This window comes from Mytilus galloprovincialis, chromosome 2 (genome assembly GCF_965363235.1).
Source record: "Mytilus galloprovincialis chromosome 2, xbMytGall1.hap1.1, whole genome shotgun sequence".
In the NCBI taxonomy this organism is placed as follows: Eukaryota; Metazoa; Mollusca; class Bivalvia; order Mytilida; family Mytilidae; genus Mytilus; species Mytilus galloprovincialis.
This window is the reverse complement of record NC_134839.1, coordinates 54,502,813-54,522,310: the sequence shown is the minus strand read 5'-3', so window position 1 is coordinate 54,522,310 and position 19,498 is coordinate 54,502,813. Positions and strand designations below refer to the sequence as shown.

Sequence of the window (19,498 nt, the reverse complement as noted above, 5' to 3'; positions counted from 1 at the left end):
TAGTCTAAAGACAACCATGTGTTCTTGAAACCAGTCTAATAAAAAAATGTCAATGAAGGGGATGACTTCTATAATACTAGACAACTTATAATTTCAAGTATGCTGTGTAATATATGCAGATTTTGTCTTTTTGATCATATTTGCTTTTAAACGCTTTTAAACGCTTGATTTATCTTAAACAGCTTTCAAGATAATAGGCAAATCCTATAAGAGGTTATAATCCTGATGAATTCAATTGACAAATGACAAGTCCATGAAACAAAACAGAAATATCCAGATGACATTCAGATAGTAATCAGCTGGTAATGATATTGAGGGTAATGAATTCATTTTTATAAATGTTAAACGACACAAGTTTTCCCGATGACGTACTTGGTTTTACATCAGTGTTGTTTGCAATGCCGTATCCTTCAATTTCGTTAAAGACATCAAGTTACATGAACAAAAAAAATGAAACATTTAAACCAACCAATCCACTCTTACTAAATGTATATTAGCATTGATTCAACAGTTTTAAGTGCAAATGTTGATAATTGAATTTTTTCAACAGTTTCTATAAACATGATAAACCATAAAACAAACTTGTCTAGCTTGTTCACATGTTATAAAAAAATCCATTCAAAATCCAAAAACAGAATTCATTTTTTTTTTAATCCAAGCATGAGAATGTTTCATAAAGACATCTTTTTGGGATTAAACTCAGTCAATAAAAAAACTTAGTTGCTTTGATACTGATATAGTTGTATTGTCAATTTTTCACTTTCAAATACACATTTCGTGTGATGAAGGTTTAAACATGAATAGTACTTCATAATGCTTTGTAGTTAATTTGTGTACATGTGTTTTATCTATTAATTTTGATATGGTGCTTACTTTTTCCTCTCTTTCTAATAATTCAAATCTTTTTTTAACAAGATGAAATTTTTCATTAGTTGCACAGTTTAAACGGCAAGATTGATATTGAAACTAATAAACAGCTGCGCCATGAGCGCATGATACGCCCGACGTCTGGTGTGGAAGTTTAATGCAATAATCATATATAGTTTCTGAGAAAGTTTTAAGCAATAACCATATATTGTTTTTGAGATAAGGCGGGACATGTGAACCCCCCTCTTTTTTTTTTTTTTTACAAAAAACTGAATATCACTAAAATAAAATTTTGAATCAAAACCAAAAAGTATACAGATCTTTAGATTAATATAGCAAAGAAGTGTGTAAAGTTTTAAGTAATAATCATAAATTTTTTTTGAGATACGGCGTGACATTTAAAAAACCCTCCTCCTTTTTAACAAAATACTCAATAACTCGAAAATAAAATTTTGAATCATCACCAAAAAGTATACAGATCTTAAGATTGATATAACAAAGAAGTGTGTAAAGTTTTAAGCAATAACCATAAATAATTTTTGAGATACAGTGCGACATGTAAAAACAAGAGTGCACACGCTGAAATGTCTCGCCTTCTATACTAATCATTGATATTATGTTGATAGTCTTAAGTATAAATCTAAGCTTTATTACAACTGTCACATAAACTTTACATTAACCAAGATAACTAAACAAAGACCAATGAACCTTGAAAAAGAGGTCCAGGTCAGATGAACCATGCCAGGCAGACAGGTACAGTTAACAATGCTTCTATACAACATATATAGTTGACACATTACTTATAGTTTAAGAAAAATAGACCAAAACACAAAAACTTAACACTGTGCAATGAACCGTGAAAATGAGGTCACAGTTAAATAAAACCTGCTCGACTGACATAAAGATCATAAAATATTTCCATACACCAAATATAGTTGACCTATGGCATATAGCATTAGATAAAAAGACCAAAACTCAAAAACTTAACTTTGACCACTGAACCATGAAAATGAGGTCAAGGTCACATGACATCTGCCCGCTAGACATGTACACTTAACAATCATTCCATACAACAAATATAGTAGACCTATTGCATATGGTATGAGAAAAACAGACCAAAACACAAAAATTTAACTATAACCACTGAACCATGAAAATGAGGTCAAGGTCAGATGACACCTGCCAGTTGGACATGTACACCTTACAGTCCTTCCATACACCGAATATACTAGCCCTATTGCTTATAGTATCTGAGATATGGACTTGACCACCAAAACTTAACCTTGTTCACTGATCCATGAAATGAGGTCGAGGTCAAGTGAAAACTGTCTGACGGGCATGAGGACCTTGCAAGGTACGCACACATCAAATATAGTTATCCTATTACTTATAATAAGAGAGAATTCAACATTACAAAAAATTTGAACTTTTTTTTCAAGTGGTCACTGAACCATGAAAATGAGGTCAAGGACATTGGACATGTGACTGACGGAAACTTCTTAACATGAAGCATCTATATACAAAGTATGAAGCATCCAGGTCTTCCACCTTCTAAAATATAAAGCTTTTAAGAAGTGAGCTAACGCCGCCGCCGTAGCCGCCGCCGTTGCCGCCGCCGTAGCCGCCGCCGCCGCCGGATCACTATCCCTATGTCGAGCTTTCTGCAACAAAAGCTTGCAGGCTCGACAAAAACCCGCCCCCTTTTTTACAAAATACTCAATTACTCAAAAATGAAATTTTGAATCATCACCAAAAAGTATACAGATCTTAAGATTAATATATCTAAGAAGTGTGTAAAGTTTTAAGAAATAATCAAAAATCATTTTTGAGATACCGTGCGACATGTGAAAAAAAACACACCCCTGTTTTAGTTACAAAGTGCCGTAACTCAAAAAGTTTCAATTTTATTTTCACCAAAAAGAATACAGATCATTTGACCATCATACGAAACAACTACATTTGTATATTAAGTTTCATGAAATTTGGATAAGTTGTTCTTAAGTTATGGTGCGACATGTTTAAGCCGGATAGATGGACGGACACAAGACATTTGTATACCATAATACGTCCCGTCAAAATTTTGACGGGCGTATAAAAATGAGTTCAGTCCATTCATAATTGGTGGTCTGAAATGGCAAAGCTTTTAGAATACCTGTAATAAATTAAACTCTTTCTCAATGTGTAAAGAACTCCTGTGTGCTAGTGAAAGTAATCATGTAATTGAAATACAGCTTTTGTTCTCTATGATATAAAGAATGTCAATGATAACATACATATGCTTTATCCTGTGTAGGAATATTAAAGTTGGGTTGCTGTAGAGCACCATTTGTGTTTACAGCTGGTGTACATCTTCTGGTACGCGATTTGGCACTTTCCAATTCTGCGTCGGTGGGATTATTGGAATTTTTATCTGTAAAAGAAATTGTCATATGTTGAAACACAAAAAGCATAAACTATTTTACTGATAAGATATCAAGGTTATTAAAACTGTCTCAAATCATGATTAAACAATGTCCACTAATCTTGCATTTGGGTTATTTTGTTCATTCCAATATGTGTACTATACAAGAGTGCACACGCTGAAATGTCTCGCCTTCTATACTAATCATTGATATTATGTTGATAGTCCTAAGTATAAAGCTTTATTACAACTGTCACATAAACTTAACATTAACCAAGATAACTAAAAAAAGACCAATGAACCTTGAAAATGAGGTCAAAGTCAGATGAAACATGACAGGCAGACATGTACAGCTAACAATGCTTCTATATACAACATATATAGTTGACCCATTACTTATAGTTTAAGAAAAATAGACCAAAACACAAAAACTTAACACTGTGCAATGAACCGTGAAAATGAGGTCACAGTCAAATAAAACCTGCGCGACTGACATAAAGATCATAAAATATTTCCATACACCAAATATAGTTGACCTATGGCATATAGTATTAGATAAAAAGACCAAAACTCAAAAACTTAACTTTGACCAGTGAACCATGAAAATGAGGTCAGGGTCACTGGACATCTGCCCGCTAGACATGTACACCTTACAATCATTCCATACACCAAATATAGTAGACCTATTACATATAGTATGAAAAAAACAGACCAAAACACAAAAATTTAACTATAACCACTGAACCATGAAAATGAGGTCAAGGTCAGATGACACCTGCCAGTTGGACATGTACACCTTACAGTCCTTCCATACATCGAATATACTAGCCCTATTGCTTATAGTATCTGAGATATGGACTTGACCACTAAAACTTAACCTTGTTCACTGATCCATGAAATGAGGTCGAGGTCAAGTGAAAACTGTCTGACAGACATGAGGACCTTGCAAGGTACGCACATATCAAATATAGTTATCCTATTACTTATAATAAGAGAGAATTCAACATTACAAAAAATTTGAACTTTTTTTTCAAGTGGTCACTGAACCATGAAAATGAGGTCAAGGACATTGGACATGTGACTGACGGAAACTTCGTAACATGGAGCATCTATATACAAAGTATGAAGCATCCAGGTCTTCCACCTTCTAAAATATAAAGCTTTTAAGAAGTGAGCTAACGCCGCCGCCGCCGGATCACTATCCCTATGTCGAGCTTTCTGCAACAAAAGTTGCAGGCTCGACAAAAAAATCATGTAGAAAATATCACAAACTAAAATTTGCTCTGATGGAAAATAGGGAAATTTTGAGGTTATGTCACTAGACTATGCATCATTGGCAATCATACCACATCTCCTTATTTTTATTTACCTGTTTTACCTAACTTATAGTAAAAGCACAAGAAAATCTGTAAACGAAATTGAAAATGGAAATGGGAAGGTGTCAAAGAGACAACAAACCGACAAAGAACAGAAAACTGCCAAAGGCCACCAATAACTATTCTTTAAGTTAAAGAGCAATTTTTTTTTGGAACAAAATAATGTATTGCCCAAAATTATTTTTGAAATTTGTTTTTAACATTGCTTGCTGTTGCACTCATCTATCTGGTTCTAGTGCGGTGAACTTTGAAAATACACTATTTCTAATCTTCATTATTGACATAAGATACTAAGAATAGATCATAGGTTAGTACATTCTTACATTGTTGTTACAGAAACCAACATGTTTAGTGCAGTTTTTAAAAATATCAAGTATCAGTATCACTATGATCAATAAATTTCCTAGAATTATTGCTCTGGTGGGACTTATATACAAGGATTAATCATCACTAGACTTGTAGATTTTATAACAACAATTTAATCAACTGAATTCATTAAGATCCACAGAAATCTCCTACAAATTCTCAGATTACAGATGATGGTAAAATAAATCTAGGTTAATATGTTATTGCCTTAACTTATATCTTAATAATGTCTTCTCCATCTTATTTTAATTATCCTAAAATTAAGATGTCCAGAGAGCAGGAGTTATGGTACATTTTATGTAAGAATATCTGCTTTTAAAAGAAAATACTTTTAATATATGAGTGACCTCAGATTTATTGGAAAATGTTTCCCCAGCCAAAATATGAACCTCTGTGTAACACTAGTGCCATCTCTGACATGATTTTCTATTGAAGTCTAAGTTTTCTCAAGAGTTTTCCATAATTTAACCAATTGTAATGAAAATCCATAAATTCTCACATGCATGACATGATAGTTGAACTTATATTGAGAGTCAACTTTCCTCGGTCAAATAAATATAGTGGGTTCATAATGACCATTATTTAAATATGTGTGAAAGGCATGCCAACAATTAATTTGATATTGGAAATTTAGAACCAAACCAAATAATCAATTTTTTTATTTGAAATTTTATTGACTGATGAATTTGACCTGACCTTTGATCTATTAAATTAACTTTGAATACAGTAAAAAAATATATATGGTACACAGAAGTCCAGATCTGTAGTGATTTCGGGGCCTTTTAAAGCTGACTATGCCTTATGGCTTTTGCTCATTGTTGAAGGGTGTACAGTTGTAACATAAAATATTGTCTATAGGACACAATTGCTTATAAAATATTGTCCGCAGACACTATTTCATAATGAAATACTAGCTGTCTTGGACAATATTTCATTATGAAATAGTGTCTCTGTCCATGAAATTTTGTCACCCCTATTTGGACAATATTTCACTATGAAATTCTGTTCAGGACAATATTTCACTATGAAATAGTGTGCACTTAATATAAAATTTTGTCCATTGTACAATATTCCAATGAGGACAATATGTTCCCTGTGAAATACTGTCTGTGAAACATTTCTCAATCAAATTATTACAAAATTAAAAACATTACACAGGCATGCAGCATGCACATTTTTAAATTCATTTAACCATGTATACTGAAATTATTTTGGAAAGCAAGTATATGTTACTCTTTCAAGTTTATCTTTCATGAACTAAAAGGTATTTTGAAACATCATTTGTTTTCTTGTCAAAACATTTTGAATAAAATTAAATATTTTGTAAACAAAATGAACTAGCATTTCTTCTGATATATTTAGTATAGTCTTTTCTGATTTTCAGAACTTATCCTTCAGGAACATCTTTATGACCGAGATATTCGAAAAGTGCTTTGTATTCCCTTCCATCTATGATGAGCAAAAATAGTTTTCTGTTTATTCCTGTATCTATTTATTTATTTGTACTTATTTGTTATTATCAATCAAATAAAACACTTTAAGGATATCATCATCCAACATGATTTATGTTGATGACCTCCCCTTCATGAGACAAAATTTCATCCCAATCTCATGAATCTGTCTCTGAAATATTGTCTCAATACAACAAAATATTACCTCCCTTTAACAGGACAACATTTCATTGTATTCATCTGTGAAATATTGTATACATACAGATTAAATTTCCGAAAGAAAATTTGTCATTCTCTGGACATTTTTTCATAGATAAGGACAATATTTCATGAAACATAGTCATGAATATTGTCTTGGTGTACAATATTTCATAGGACAATATTTTGCTTTACACAGTGACCTAAAGCTGTTGATTTCTGTGTCATTTGGTCTCTTGTGGAGAGTTGTTTCAATGGCAATCATATCACATCTTCTTTTTTATATTTATTGTGCTTCTTTAACTTAAAACATAATAAGTTCCTTAAGTTTAAATCATTATTTCAATGAGGAAATGTACTCGATAAATGTTCAGTTGATAGGTCATTTAAACATAGTAATTATTACATTAGAAAATTTCATACTGCTGTGGCTAGTAACTATGTTAAACTATTTTCATCACAGTATTTATTTAATGTGAAAAGGTATACATAAAAAGTTTCAGTTTGAAATACTTCTTACTGGTCATGCTAGTGTTAAAATGATTCACCATGACACAGAGTAATTGTAGTATCTATTGATATAGAGATAAATCAATTTCATTAAGATTACAAAATAATTGACATTTAGGCATAGCAACAAATGCCCTCCCTTTTTTTTGCATAGTTTTCTGTCAAAAGTTTGGACTGGACTTACTATTACCATGTTGCACTCAGCCACTCACACCTGCTTCAAACCAGATGCTCCACAGGGCGCAACTTTATACGACCGCAGAGGTTGAACCCTGAACGGTTGGGGCAAGTATGGACACAACATTCAAGCTGGATTCAGCTCTAAATTTGGATTGTGATTAAATAGTTGACACAGCATAGCTGCAGTCTTCACGCTGAACTGCTAAATCTACAGGCCCGCAGCTCAATTTTTTAAATTTTGTAGTTAGATTCTGTTGGCCTGTAAGTCTGATTTTTACAGGCCCGAGAGCAATTTTACCAGCCTGGGCTGCCTGGGCTGCCACTCGTCGTGAAGTCTGGCCTGGTTTCTGACACAGAATGAATGTGGTCTAATGAACTTAAAATATTTTTTTTGCCTTTGAGCAATTCACTATGCTGTTGAATATTAATCCTTTCAAACAAATGTTTGAAGAAATTTTCTTTTTATTTATGAAATCTGAAATGAGAAAAATTTACCCCCCCCCATTTTTTTTTCACATCCCCCTTTCCCTTTTTCTAAAACTGATCTCAATTCAAATTTCTAATGGAGTTTGCAACAATAACTACTCATTTAAATACATCATAAAATATTAAAATGTAAAATAAAGTGCTTGTTACAAATGTATTACTGAATGGTAAAGATTGTTTTAATTTATCAGTTGGTAGTAAAAGTGAATATACATTGTATATTGTATAAAACAATGATTTAAGTTGATTCAACTACTATTCTGGACAAAGAACGATAACTCCAATTGAAAATTTCTTGCTATTGCACAATATTGTGCAATTAGATATTTCTTGCTATTGCGCAATACTGTGCAATTGAAAATATTTGCTATTGCACAATACTGTGCAATTGAAAATTTCTTGCTATTGCACAATACTGTGCAATTGAAGATTTCTTGCTATTGCTGAATACTGTGCAATTGAAAATTTCTTGCTATTGCACAATACTTAATATAATAATTTTGGATCCTGATTTGAACCAACCTGAAAACTGGACCCATAATCAAAAATCTAAGTACATGTTAAGATTCAGCATATCAAAAAAGCCCAAGAATTCAATTTTTGTTAAAATCAAGCTTAGTTTAATTTTGGACCCTTTGGACTTTAATGTAGACCAATTTGAAAACGGGACCAAAAATTAAGAATCTACATACACAGTTAGATTTGGCATATCAAAGAACCCCAATTATTCAATTTTTGATGAAATCAACCAAAGTTTAATTTTAGACACCGATTTGAACCAACTAGAAAACTGGGCCAATAATCAAAAATCTAAGTACATTTTTAGATTCAGCATATCAAAGAACCCCAAGGACTCATTTTTTGTTAAAATCAAACTAAGTTTAATTTTGGACCCTGTGGACCTTAATGTAGACCAATTTGAAAACAGGACCAAAAATTAAGAATCTGCATACACAGTTAGATTTGGCATATCAAAGAACCAACTAGAAAACTGGGCCAATAATCAAAAATCTAAGTACATTTTAAGATTCAGCATATCAAAGAACCCCAATTATTCAATTTTTGATGAAATCAAAAAAAGTTCAATTTTGGACCCTTGTGGCCCCTTATTCCTAAACTGTTGGAAAACCAAAATCAAACCCAACCTTCCTTATATGGTCATAAACCTTGTGTTTAAATTTCATAGATTTCTATTTACTTATACTAAAGTTATTGTGCGAAAACCAAGAATAATGCTTATTTGGGCCCCTTTTTGGCCCCTTGTTCCTAAACTGTTGGTACATCAACTCCCAAAATCAATCTCAACCTTCCCTTTGTGGTCATAAACCTTGTGTTTAAATTTCATTGATTTCTATTTACTTATACTAAAGTTATTGTGCGAAAACCAAGAAAAATGCTTATTTGGGCCCTGTTTTGGCCCCTAATTCCTAAACTGTTGGAACCAAAACTCCCAAAATCAATCCCAACCTTCCTCTTGTGGTCATAAACCTTGTCTGGGCCTCTGGTAAGGATATTTCTTTACTGTGGTAACTATATCAAATAATTTAAAAGCTTGCAGACATCAATCTCCATTAAAATATTGCAGATAAACACAATCTGTAACAGTAAAATCGCCAATTGATGATGGCAAATATACTATTAAATACAAAACAGTTTACCTATATAAATTTGATTCTGCAGATATTTGTAAAAAATACAGCAACAATCACTAATTATGTGTATAAAGGACAGCAAAAAACATGAATTATGTGTTAAAAAGACTACCTTTGTCTATCCCGTTAGTTTTACTGTGTTTTTCCTGTTCATCATGAGAGTGAAACTTGCTCCGACCACATCCCATTCTTTAGACATAGCCGAAGTTTGGTGATCACTTTCTTCTTATATAATATACGTCTTTTATTTTCACACACCGAATTGTAAAACAGTAAAATCAAAGTGTTTCATTATAACTTCATAATATCCAAAACATAGAAAGTGCTGAAAGATTTCTCTGGTTAAATAAACTATAATGGAGTCTTCACCTGTTCAAAAAGAAAATTGACAACATGTTATTGTATATAACAAAGTGTTAATTTGTAAGAATATGTATCTATTGTTTGGTATATCCACCTTGGATTAAAGTGACAAACAACAATAAAGTGCTACCTTGAACTAAGAACATAGCGAAGTGCAAATGCAAGTACTTATTCATGAAGAAAGGGATTATCATTCTCTTACCTTTGTCTATACATAGATAAATCCTCTTTCCTCTTTCCTCAAGCTGTATATTACCTTTTAAAAAATTCTTTGTACATTGTATAATTTTTAGCAGAAAAGACAGTGAAAAGTATGATGTGAAAAGTGTTTACTTTTTCCCCAATCAATTATTGTGTAATTAAAAAGATTTCTAACATGTCTAAGAATGCTATACAATGGAAATAGCCTTAAGACTAATTGATAATAAGACATGTATGAATAAAAATTATGGTCATCAGTGACATTAAAGTATATTTTTTTTATCACCTTCTCTAATGCATTTTGAGTGATAATTTTTTACTTATTTGGATAACCCACTAGGATATTATTACAGATGCAGGTTGAATCTACCATTTTCTACAGTAGAAAATGCCAATACCAAGTCAAGAATTTGACAGTTGTTGTCCATTCTTTTGATTTTGCCATTTAATTAAAGAACTGTCCATTTCAAATTTTCTCCAGAGTTAGGTATTTTTGTGATTTTACTTTGTTTTTTCTCATTCAACTATTTTCAAGATTGATTGATTGATTGTTGGATGCTTAACGTCCAGTGGCAAATATTTCATGCATATTCAGGACGACTACTTACAAGACAAATCTAGTTAAACTGAATTAAGTCTGAGAAGAAAGAAGAAGGAAGAACTAAGAAATTTTGAAGAACCAATTTCTTTTCTGACAGCAATTTTATTTTAAATCAGACCTATTTGAAAATTCTCAATTTACACTTGTACAGGCAGTAACTGAAAAGTCTGATATCTTTGCACCTCGGTCTACTCAATCTTAATATGAACACAACCTGCTGCTTGTTTAGTATTCCCCCAGCAAAATAGCTTGCCCAGAGAGTTTACCTTTATAGACTTGGTTCTACTTTAGCCATTTTCTTACAATTAGTTCTATCTATGTCATTTAGGTTTTGATTTAAAACAGCTCTTCTTTACATAATATGGGGACAATGTACTTCCTTTTTCCGGTCTCGTTTGCATGAAATTTTGAGTAAGTTATATATTTATCAGTCTAGTATAAAATAGGAAGGAACGCAATATCAATTTCATTTTTAATAATTCCTTGATATGAAAAACCTAATGATAGCGTTTCTTTGTTTACATTGCATATGACGTCATAACTTAAATAACGTCACAACTAAAATCCCTAACAACAGAACCAAAATCGTAAACGTTACAGTATTTCCGTTTTGAAATTAAGATATGTCTGAATTAAAATAAAATCATACAGACTTCATCCCCTTTCACAGGTAATGCCTGCCTCATATTAAACTTTAAACACTGATATGTGTCTTTTGTACCCTATTTTATAAGTTTTAACAATTGTTGATGACACTTACACAGGAAATAGCACATCAATTTAAGTCTTGCACTGCTTGAGGGACTTTTGTTGCAGGGTCAGTAGACACTTATGACTTTGGATTATAAACAGAGGGATAACTTTGACAGCTTTTAAAGGCTTTTATTAGACGGTAGGTTTTCCTATTTGATTGCTTACACTATTTTTGGGGCCCTTGATAGCTTGTGGTTTGGTATGAGCCAAAGCTCCATGTTGAAGGTTGACTTTGATCTATAATGGTTTACTTTTATAAAATTGTGACTTGGATGGAGATCTAGAGTTGTCTTATTGGCAGTGGTACCACATCTTATATCCATTTAAAACATCTGAACACATATTCAACTGAGATCGATAAGAGTTATATCAATTAGACAGCACAATATTGAAATAAATAACAAAACAAGAATGTGTCCCCAGTACAAGGATGCCCCATCCGCACTATCATTTTCTATGTTCAGTGGACCGTGATAATGGGCGAAAATCTCTAATTTGGCATTAAAATTAGAAAGATCATATCATAGGGAACATGTGTTACTAGGTTTCAAGTTGATTGGACTTCAACTTCATCAAAAACTACATTGACCAAAAACTTTAACCTGAAGCGGGACAGACAGATGAACGAATGGACGGACGGACACACTCACAGATCAGAAAACATAATGCCCATAAATGGGGCATAAAACATCTACAGTAACTTTGTTCTATGTGAATTAGAACTTTCAACTTAAAAAATCTTATTTGAACATCACTGAACAAAATCAGACATCCTGATGTACATTGAAGGACAGCATGGTAACACTAAATGCATTGATGATGCCTTATGAAACTTTAAAGCTGTTTGTCATTTTCATTCATTGACATAATTTAGTAATTTGCTACATTTATATACATTTACCGAAAAAACAAATCCAATGTATACAAAATAGAGAATTTTTTAATTCTGTACAAAATATGAACTGACTGCAATCAGGCTAAAACTCCTTTATTTAAAGTGTGTAGATATATGAAGGATATCGTACATTCTTAACTGAATATTACATGTACTTCCAAAATAGAATTATGTTCAAATAGAAGTTGCAAGATTACGAACTTTTCAAAATTTTGTTTCCAAGGTACTTTTTTTTTAATACTTTTTAACTTTTTCAAGCCCATATCCATGTAAGTTTTCAAATTCAACTATGCATATATACATTATGTTTGTATTTTAATGATGCACAGTTTAAATCAAAGGATATGGTCCCCCATAAAAAGTGATAAAAAATGCTGAATATTTGGAAATTGAATAATAATTATTACCAATGATTGAACTTTTATATCTACTTACCTGCATAGACTTCAATAGTTCTTCCCCAGAGTAATTTAAATTCTTACCTTATTTCCGTTCACCTAAGCCCGACTATATAAACCTGTCAAAATAAAAGTTAAGTAATTAAATCTAAACTCGAATGTTTTGTGGACAGCAGAGTGTAGTAGGGGTAACAGATAAATATTTACCATTTACAAGGATATGTTCACTTTTAAATATATATAAAGTGCCTAGAAAATCAACCTAACGACGTTAGAGTAGATTTGATTTAAATTAAACTTTAAATGTAGAAAAAACAACAAAAACATATTTTTTCTCTACTTTTTAATTTACAATTTGAACACTTTTATCTATTTTCTGAACTTCAGATGCACAAAAAACATCAAAATGCTTCCTAGCTTCTTTTATTTTTTCATTGGTTAAAACAAAATATTTTTCCCACAAGAAATAAAATCTTAAGCAAACTTTGAAATAAGGGACTGGTACCTATTGTTCTCAGGGCATTGCTCTAACAATAAAATAGTATGACTTTAATAAATTGTCTATTATACAACGGCAGTCTTTTTACAACTCACTTTTCCTATTTACTTTTCATTCATAGAAACGAGTGGTATAATCATAAAACAAAATACATTTAAAAGGTCGAATTCAAGAACGTTGGTGAAAAGAGACTTTACTTGTTTGTACTTTAAATAGCATAATAATTTAAAATACTAGAGTGTGAAACTATAAAATTGCTAGAATTAAAACTGTTTACATACAATTAATATAACTCTTGCCTATCAACTCCACTTTAAGTCAATACCCTGTCAAACTGATGTTCATTCTCTATTGTTGGTTGTGTGTGTTAGATTGCTGTCTAATTCACATATTACCCACATCTTTTTTATTTGTATGTTTTGAAAAATAAATTAGTGCTACTTGTAGTTAAATAAACTACAGGTGATCAAGAGGACTTCAGGGAAGATTAGCTTTATTGTTACTATCTGAACTACTCTCTTTATAAATGAAATATTTACATAATAACTTTCTGTCTAAAACTTACTTACTTTAAGCAATGTCAAAATATTTTTTTAAGGAAATTAAATACAGAAACATACTTTATATTTGGTTTAATCAAGGTCATGAAATATCTAGATCTTTTTTCAACAAGGGGAGATCACAACCAAATGATGTTCATGTAGTAATTTTTAAGTCTTACATATTGCATTCAAAGGAGTAATAAAAGCATTTTAGATCAAAATAGTTTAGCTGGGTAATAAAAGCAATTCATGAATTTTTAATTTTAAACATTGAAGGGCTGACATATTAACAACTTTTTACTAGTTTATTGTCTTGTACTCCCCATTATTAAAGTTATATATAAACTTCCATGGACTAAATTCTTCTTTCGCTATTCATGTCACTATGACATAGGGCTTAATATTGTGGGTCACAGCATCTATATTTGCATACAAAGCAAACCATCATTTTATCAGCAGTATTATTTGATGAAGAATATTTGAAAGGTAAAATACAGAAATACATTCACTACTGTAAAATAAAACACAGATATCAATAAAAGATTTACAAAATGATTTGAAATGACAAAGACTATGTTTTGTAACAGAAACCCCCACAAACCCCTCATTATTAATCTGCCATCAATACCAAGTTGCCAGAGTTTATAAATACCACCAAACTTTGGGAAGGAAACCAGCATACAGTAAGGGTTTTACCACCATGAAAATTGGCAAGAAAGCCAGTCAGCAAGAAGTTAACTACAATGAAACCTTTGGCAAGAAAGCCAGTCAGCATGGAGTTAGCAACCATGTAACATTTGGCAAGAACGCCAGTCAGCAAGGAGTTAACCACCATGTAACCTTTAACAAGAAAGCCAGTCAGCATGGGGTCAACCACCATGAAACCTTTGGCAAGAAATCCAGTCAGCATGGGGTCAAACACCATGAAACCTTTGACAAGAAAGCCAGTCAGCATGGGATCAAACACCATGAAACCTTTGACAAGAAATCCAGTCAGCATGGGATCAAACACCATGAAACCTTTGACAAGAAAGCCAGTCAGCATGGGATCAAACACCATGAAACCTTTGGTAAGAAAGCCAGTCAGCATGGGGTCAAACACCATGAAACCTTTGACAACAAAGCCAGTCAGCATGGAGTTAGCAACCATGTAAACTTTGGCAAGAAAGCCAGTCAGCATGGGGTCAAACACCATGAAACCTTTGACAAGAAAGCTAGTCAGCATGGGGTCAACCACCATGAAACCTTTTTACAAGAAAGCCAGTCAGCATGGGGCCAACCACCATGAATCCTTTGGGAAGAAATCCAGTCAGCATGGGGTCAAACACCATGAAACCTTTGGTAAGAAAGCCAGTCAGCATGGGGTCAACCACCAAGAAACCTTTGACAAGAAAGCTAGTCAGCATGGGGTCAACCACCATGAAACCTTTTACAAGAAAGCCAGTCAGCATGGGGTCAACCACCATGAAACCTTTGACAAGAAAGCCTGTCAGCATGGGGTCAACCACTATGAAACCTTTGACAAGAAAGCCAGTCAGCATGGGGTCAACCACCATGAAACCTTTGACAAAAAGACCAGTCAGCATGGGGTCAACCACCATGAATCCTTTGACAAGAAAGCCAGTCAGCATGGGGTCAACCACCATTAAACCTTTGACAAGAAAGCCAGTCAGCAAGGGGTCAACCACCATGAAACCTTTAACAAGAAAGCAAGTCAGCATGGGGTCAACCACCGTGACACTTTAACAAGAAAGCCAGTCAGCATGGGGTCAACCACCATAAAACCTTTAACAAGAAAGCCATTCAGCATGGGGTCAACCACTATGAAACCTTTGACAAGAAAGCCAGTCAGCATGGGGTCAACCACCATGAAAACTTTGACAAGAAAGCCAATCAGCATAGGGTTACCCACCATGGAACCTTTGGCAAGAAAGCCAGTCAGTATGGGGTCAACCACCATGTAAACTTTGGCAAGAAAGCCAGTCAGCATGGGATCAAACACCATGTAAACTTTGACAAGAAAGCCAGTCAGCATGGGGTCCGCCATCATTAAACCTTTGGCAAGAAAGTCAGTCAGTATGGAGTCAACCACCATGAAACCTTTGGCAACAAAGCCAATCAGCATGGGGTCCACCACCATGAAACCTTTGACAAGAAAGCCAGTCAGTATGGGGTCAACCACCATTGAACCTTTGACAAGAAAGCCAGTCAGCATGGGGTCAACCACCATGAAACCCTTAACAACAAAGCCAGTCAGCATGGGGTCAACCACCATGTAAACTTTGGCAAGAAAGTCAGTCAGCATGGGGTCAACCACCATGTAAACTTTGGCAAGAAAGCCAGTCAGCATGGGGTCAACCATCATGAAACCTTTGGCAAGAAAGTCAGTCAGTATGTAGTCAACCACCATGAAACCTTTGGAAAGAAAGTCAGTCAGAATGTAGTCAACCACCATGAAACCTTTGGCAAGAAAGTCATTCAGTATGTAGTCAACCACTATGAAACTTTTGGCAACAAAGCCAGTCAGCATGGGGTCAACCATCATGTAAACTTTGGCAAGAAAGCCAGTCAGCATGGGGTCAACCACCATGAAACCTTTGGCAAGAAAGTCAGTCAGTATGTAGTCAACCACCATGAAACCTTTGGTAAGAAAGTCAGTCAGTATGTAGTCAACCACTATGAAACCTTTGGCAACAAAGCCTGTTAGTATAGGGTCAACCACTATGAAACCTTTTCCAACTAAGCCAGTCAGCATTGGGTCAATTAAAAACACCATGCAACCTTTTACAAGAATACCATCCATAATCTTTGGGAAATAAAAATAGAATAATGCCTTTAACCACCATCATTTGGGAAGTAAAACAAGAATACATGCTTTTAACCACCATTCTTTGGGAATGTATTCTTTTACCCACTATCCTTGAGCAGCAAAAAAACCCAGAATTATTGCATTTAACCAATATCTTTAGGCAAGTAAATAAAGATCAATATTATTTCCTTATTAAGATTTTTTTTCTGGTCTGGTCAAACTTTAAGTCATTCTCGATTGAATCGCTCTAATGCTAAATTACAAAGGCAAAAGTTGCATGCATATTGAGGACAATGAGGTACACTTTGGCATTTCAATGCATGATAATTATTGAGCACAAAGGAGATTGTTATACATTGGATAATGATCACTTTGTGTTCATCATGCTATAAAGTCGACTAAATAATTCTTACGTAACTATTTTACACTATTCCTTACACTAAATGTGTTAAATCTAATAGTTAAAGCTTTTAATTACAAAAAAATCCTTGTCCTTGTAAAAACATATTGAATTTAATATAATCTGATTTAGTTTTATATATCTGCATTAAAGTGGGTCAGATCCTGTTCTGTAGATGCATCTCAATTCTATTATTCATTTGTATTTGAGATCACCTATGCACATTTAAAATATTTGTGGGAAAACTGCAGACTACGTTACAAGCCTATTACAATTGTATATATGCAGACTAATAAGAGAGACAGATATATTAAAGGTCAAACTTTTTCCAACCCAAAAATATACAATTTACACTGTTTTATACTCATATATATACCATGTATACTCAGTAGATTCATCATCTATTAAGAACACTCATTTCGAAGGTTTCATGGGAATCAGTGAACCACAACATATACCTACTTTTCAGCAAAATACAAATATCCTATAAGCTTGTGTTTAGAATTTGTCAAAACCACAAAATTCAAGTACATGTATCTGCAAAAAACAAAAATTGTCCGCCAATCAATAAAAACCATTTAATCCACTGTATTATTAATCTTTCTCCAAATAAAAATCTTTGATCATCAAATCTAAAGAATTACAAAATAAATCCAATCCGAGATTCTGAATTTAAAATCCAACATAATAATCACAAAAACAAAAAACAAATCTTCAAAACTAACCTCATTAATACCTAAAAAATATGAAGTTGATTTACAGTGATGAGATTTCCGTCCTTAACTCAGTGACTATTACAATATGTATTATTTTGTATTGTTCCCTAGACTTCCTCCTTCCTATGTTCCCTATTTCCTGTTACACATAATAAGCCATTGTCCTTGACACAAGGACACTGACAGGTGACAATAGTGAATTTGTTTACAATGAATAAAGAATTTAAAATTGTTTGTTTGTACAAAATAAAAACAACACGTTATAAGTTTTATGCACCCAGGTGCCTCTCTGGATTCAACTCCACAAAAGTAAGTTTTTAACAACCTTGACTGGCTATACCGCCCTTGCACGGTCAGTCAACTCCATCAGAATTCAATGAGTTAAATCACAACCTGAGGCAAGTGAAGTCAGAATGCAATTGGTTAAGCATCAATCTCTGGCAAGAGAAAGCACAATGTAGTGGGTTTAAACACCTACCTTGGACAAATAAAATTTGAATGCAATAAGTGAAATACAAACTTTTGGCAAGTGAATTCAGAGTGCATTGGTTAAACACCAACCTTTGGTAAGAGCAATCAGAACTCAGTGGGTTGAACACCAACTTTGGCCAAATGAAATAAAAATGTGATGGGTTATAAAAATACCAACCTAAATGGCAAGTGAAATTCCAATTCCATTGGTTTAACATCAACCTTGGGCAAGTGATATCAGAATGCAATTGGTTAAATACCAACCTTGGGCAAGTGGTATTAGAATGCTATTCCTTAAACACCAACCTTGGGCAAGTGAAATAAGAATGCAATTGGTTAAATACCAACTGTAGGCAAGTGAAATCAGAATGTCATTGGTTAAATACCAACCTTGGGCAAAAGAAATCAGAATGTCACTGGTTAAATACCAACCTTGGGCCGGTGAAATCAGAATGTCATTGGTTAAATATACCAACCTTGGGCAAGAGAAATCAGAATGCAATTGGTTAAAACACAATTAAACATTGGGCAAAATAAATCAGAATGCAGTTGGTTAAACACCAACCTTAGGCAAGTAAAATCAGAATTCAATTAGTTAGATATTAATTTAAATATACCCCTTTTGTAAGTGAAATTAGCAGAATGCAATGTTTTAAACACCAACCTTGGACAAGAGAAATCTGAATGCAGTTGGTTAAACACCAACCTTGGACAAGAGAAATCAGAATGCAGGTGGTTAAACACCAACCTTGGACAAGAGAAATCAGAATGCAATGGGTTAAATATCAACCTTGAACAAAAGAAAACAGAATGCAATGGGTTAAATATCAACCTTAGATAAGAGAAAATGGGGCAAGTGAACCATTTAAACACTAAATTTGGGCAGGAAATTAACAAAATTTATTGTATACTAGTAGACTAAATATGACAACTCAACAATTTTTTGAAAATGACAGAAGTAAGTTTTGCTTCTCTATTGTAGTTGCTATAGGTTGAAGTAATCTATACCGGTTCATTACCATCCTGTAATATTACTGAAGAGACTACAATCTACAAACTACTAGTAGACAGTAACATCTCATTTTTTAATATCAATGAACTTTAAATTTATAAAAGTGTGACAATCAAAATATACATTGTTTGATAACTTTATCTGCTTGAAAAGGAAAATGGTAAACAAGGGCCCAAAAAATAATTGAACATCCTATCCTTATCAAAAATAATTTAAATGAATGTTTTTCTATTACCTTAATTAATTTATAATTATCTTGAACTTCAACCCGTGGCTCCAAGTCTTGAGACCTTGGTTTTCAAATCATGAAAACCTACAAACAAAGTTTTGACCTTAACATTTGACCTATAC

The 19,498-nt window shown here is 33.2% G+C and overlaps 2 protein-coding genes across 9 annotated transcripts in view; both read right to left on the bottom strand.

Moving 5' to 3' along the window:
• LOC143063857 (uncharacterized) overlaps positions 1-19,498 on the bottom strand; it is a 60,266-nt gene that overhangs the window by 14,283 nt on the left and 26,485 nt on the right. For 3 of the 8 annotated variants that reach the window (XM_076236269.1, XM_076236266.1, XM_076236267.1), the window contains 3 exons: positions 12,783-12,817; positions 9,600-9,856; positions 3,141-3,277 (listed from right to left, as the gene is read on the bottom strand). In XM_076236269.1, the coding sequence (XP_076092384.1) occupies positions 3,141-3,277; positions 9,600-9,675 (213 nt within the window). In that variant the 5' untranslated portion in view covers positions 9,676-9,856; positions 12,783-12,817. Of the gene's footprint in view, positions 1-3,140; positions 3,278-9,599; positions 9,857-10,052; positions 10,122-12,735; positions 12,755-12,782; positions 12,818-17,410; positions 17,431-17,673; positions 17,775-19,498 lie in introns of those variants that run through there. The other 5 variants (XM_076236268.1, XM_076236270.1, XM_076236271.1 and 2 more) reach the window with 5 other exon arrangements.
• On the bottom strand, positions 14,952-16,929 carry LOC143062505 (uncharacterized). The gene is made up of 2 exons (XM_076234176.1): positions 15,487-16,929; positions 14,952-15,451 (listed from the first exon to the last, which is right to left on the bottom strand). Exons 1-2 carry the CDS (start codon positions 16,540-16,542, stop codon positions 14,969-14,971), a joined length of 1,539 nt encoding a protein of 512 aa, XP_076090291.1. The 5' UTR covers positions 16,543-16,929; the 3' UTR covers positions 14,952-14,968.

Excerpts from the sequence above, each read along its gene's own strand:
- LOC143062505 (XM_076234176.1), bottom strand. The coding sequence starts at position 16,542 with ATGGATGGTATTCTTGTAAAAGGTTGCATGGTGTTTTTAATTGACCCA. Across the intron at positions 15,452-15,486 it reads CCATGCTGACTGGCTTTCTT|TGCTTTCTTGTTAAAGGTTT; the intron begins GTTAAAGTGTCA and ends CCCATGCTGACT.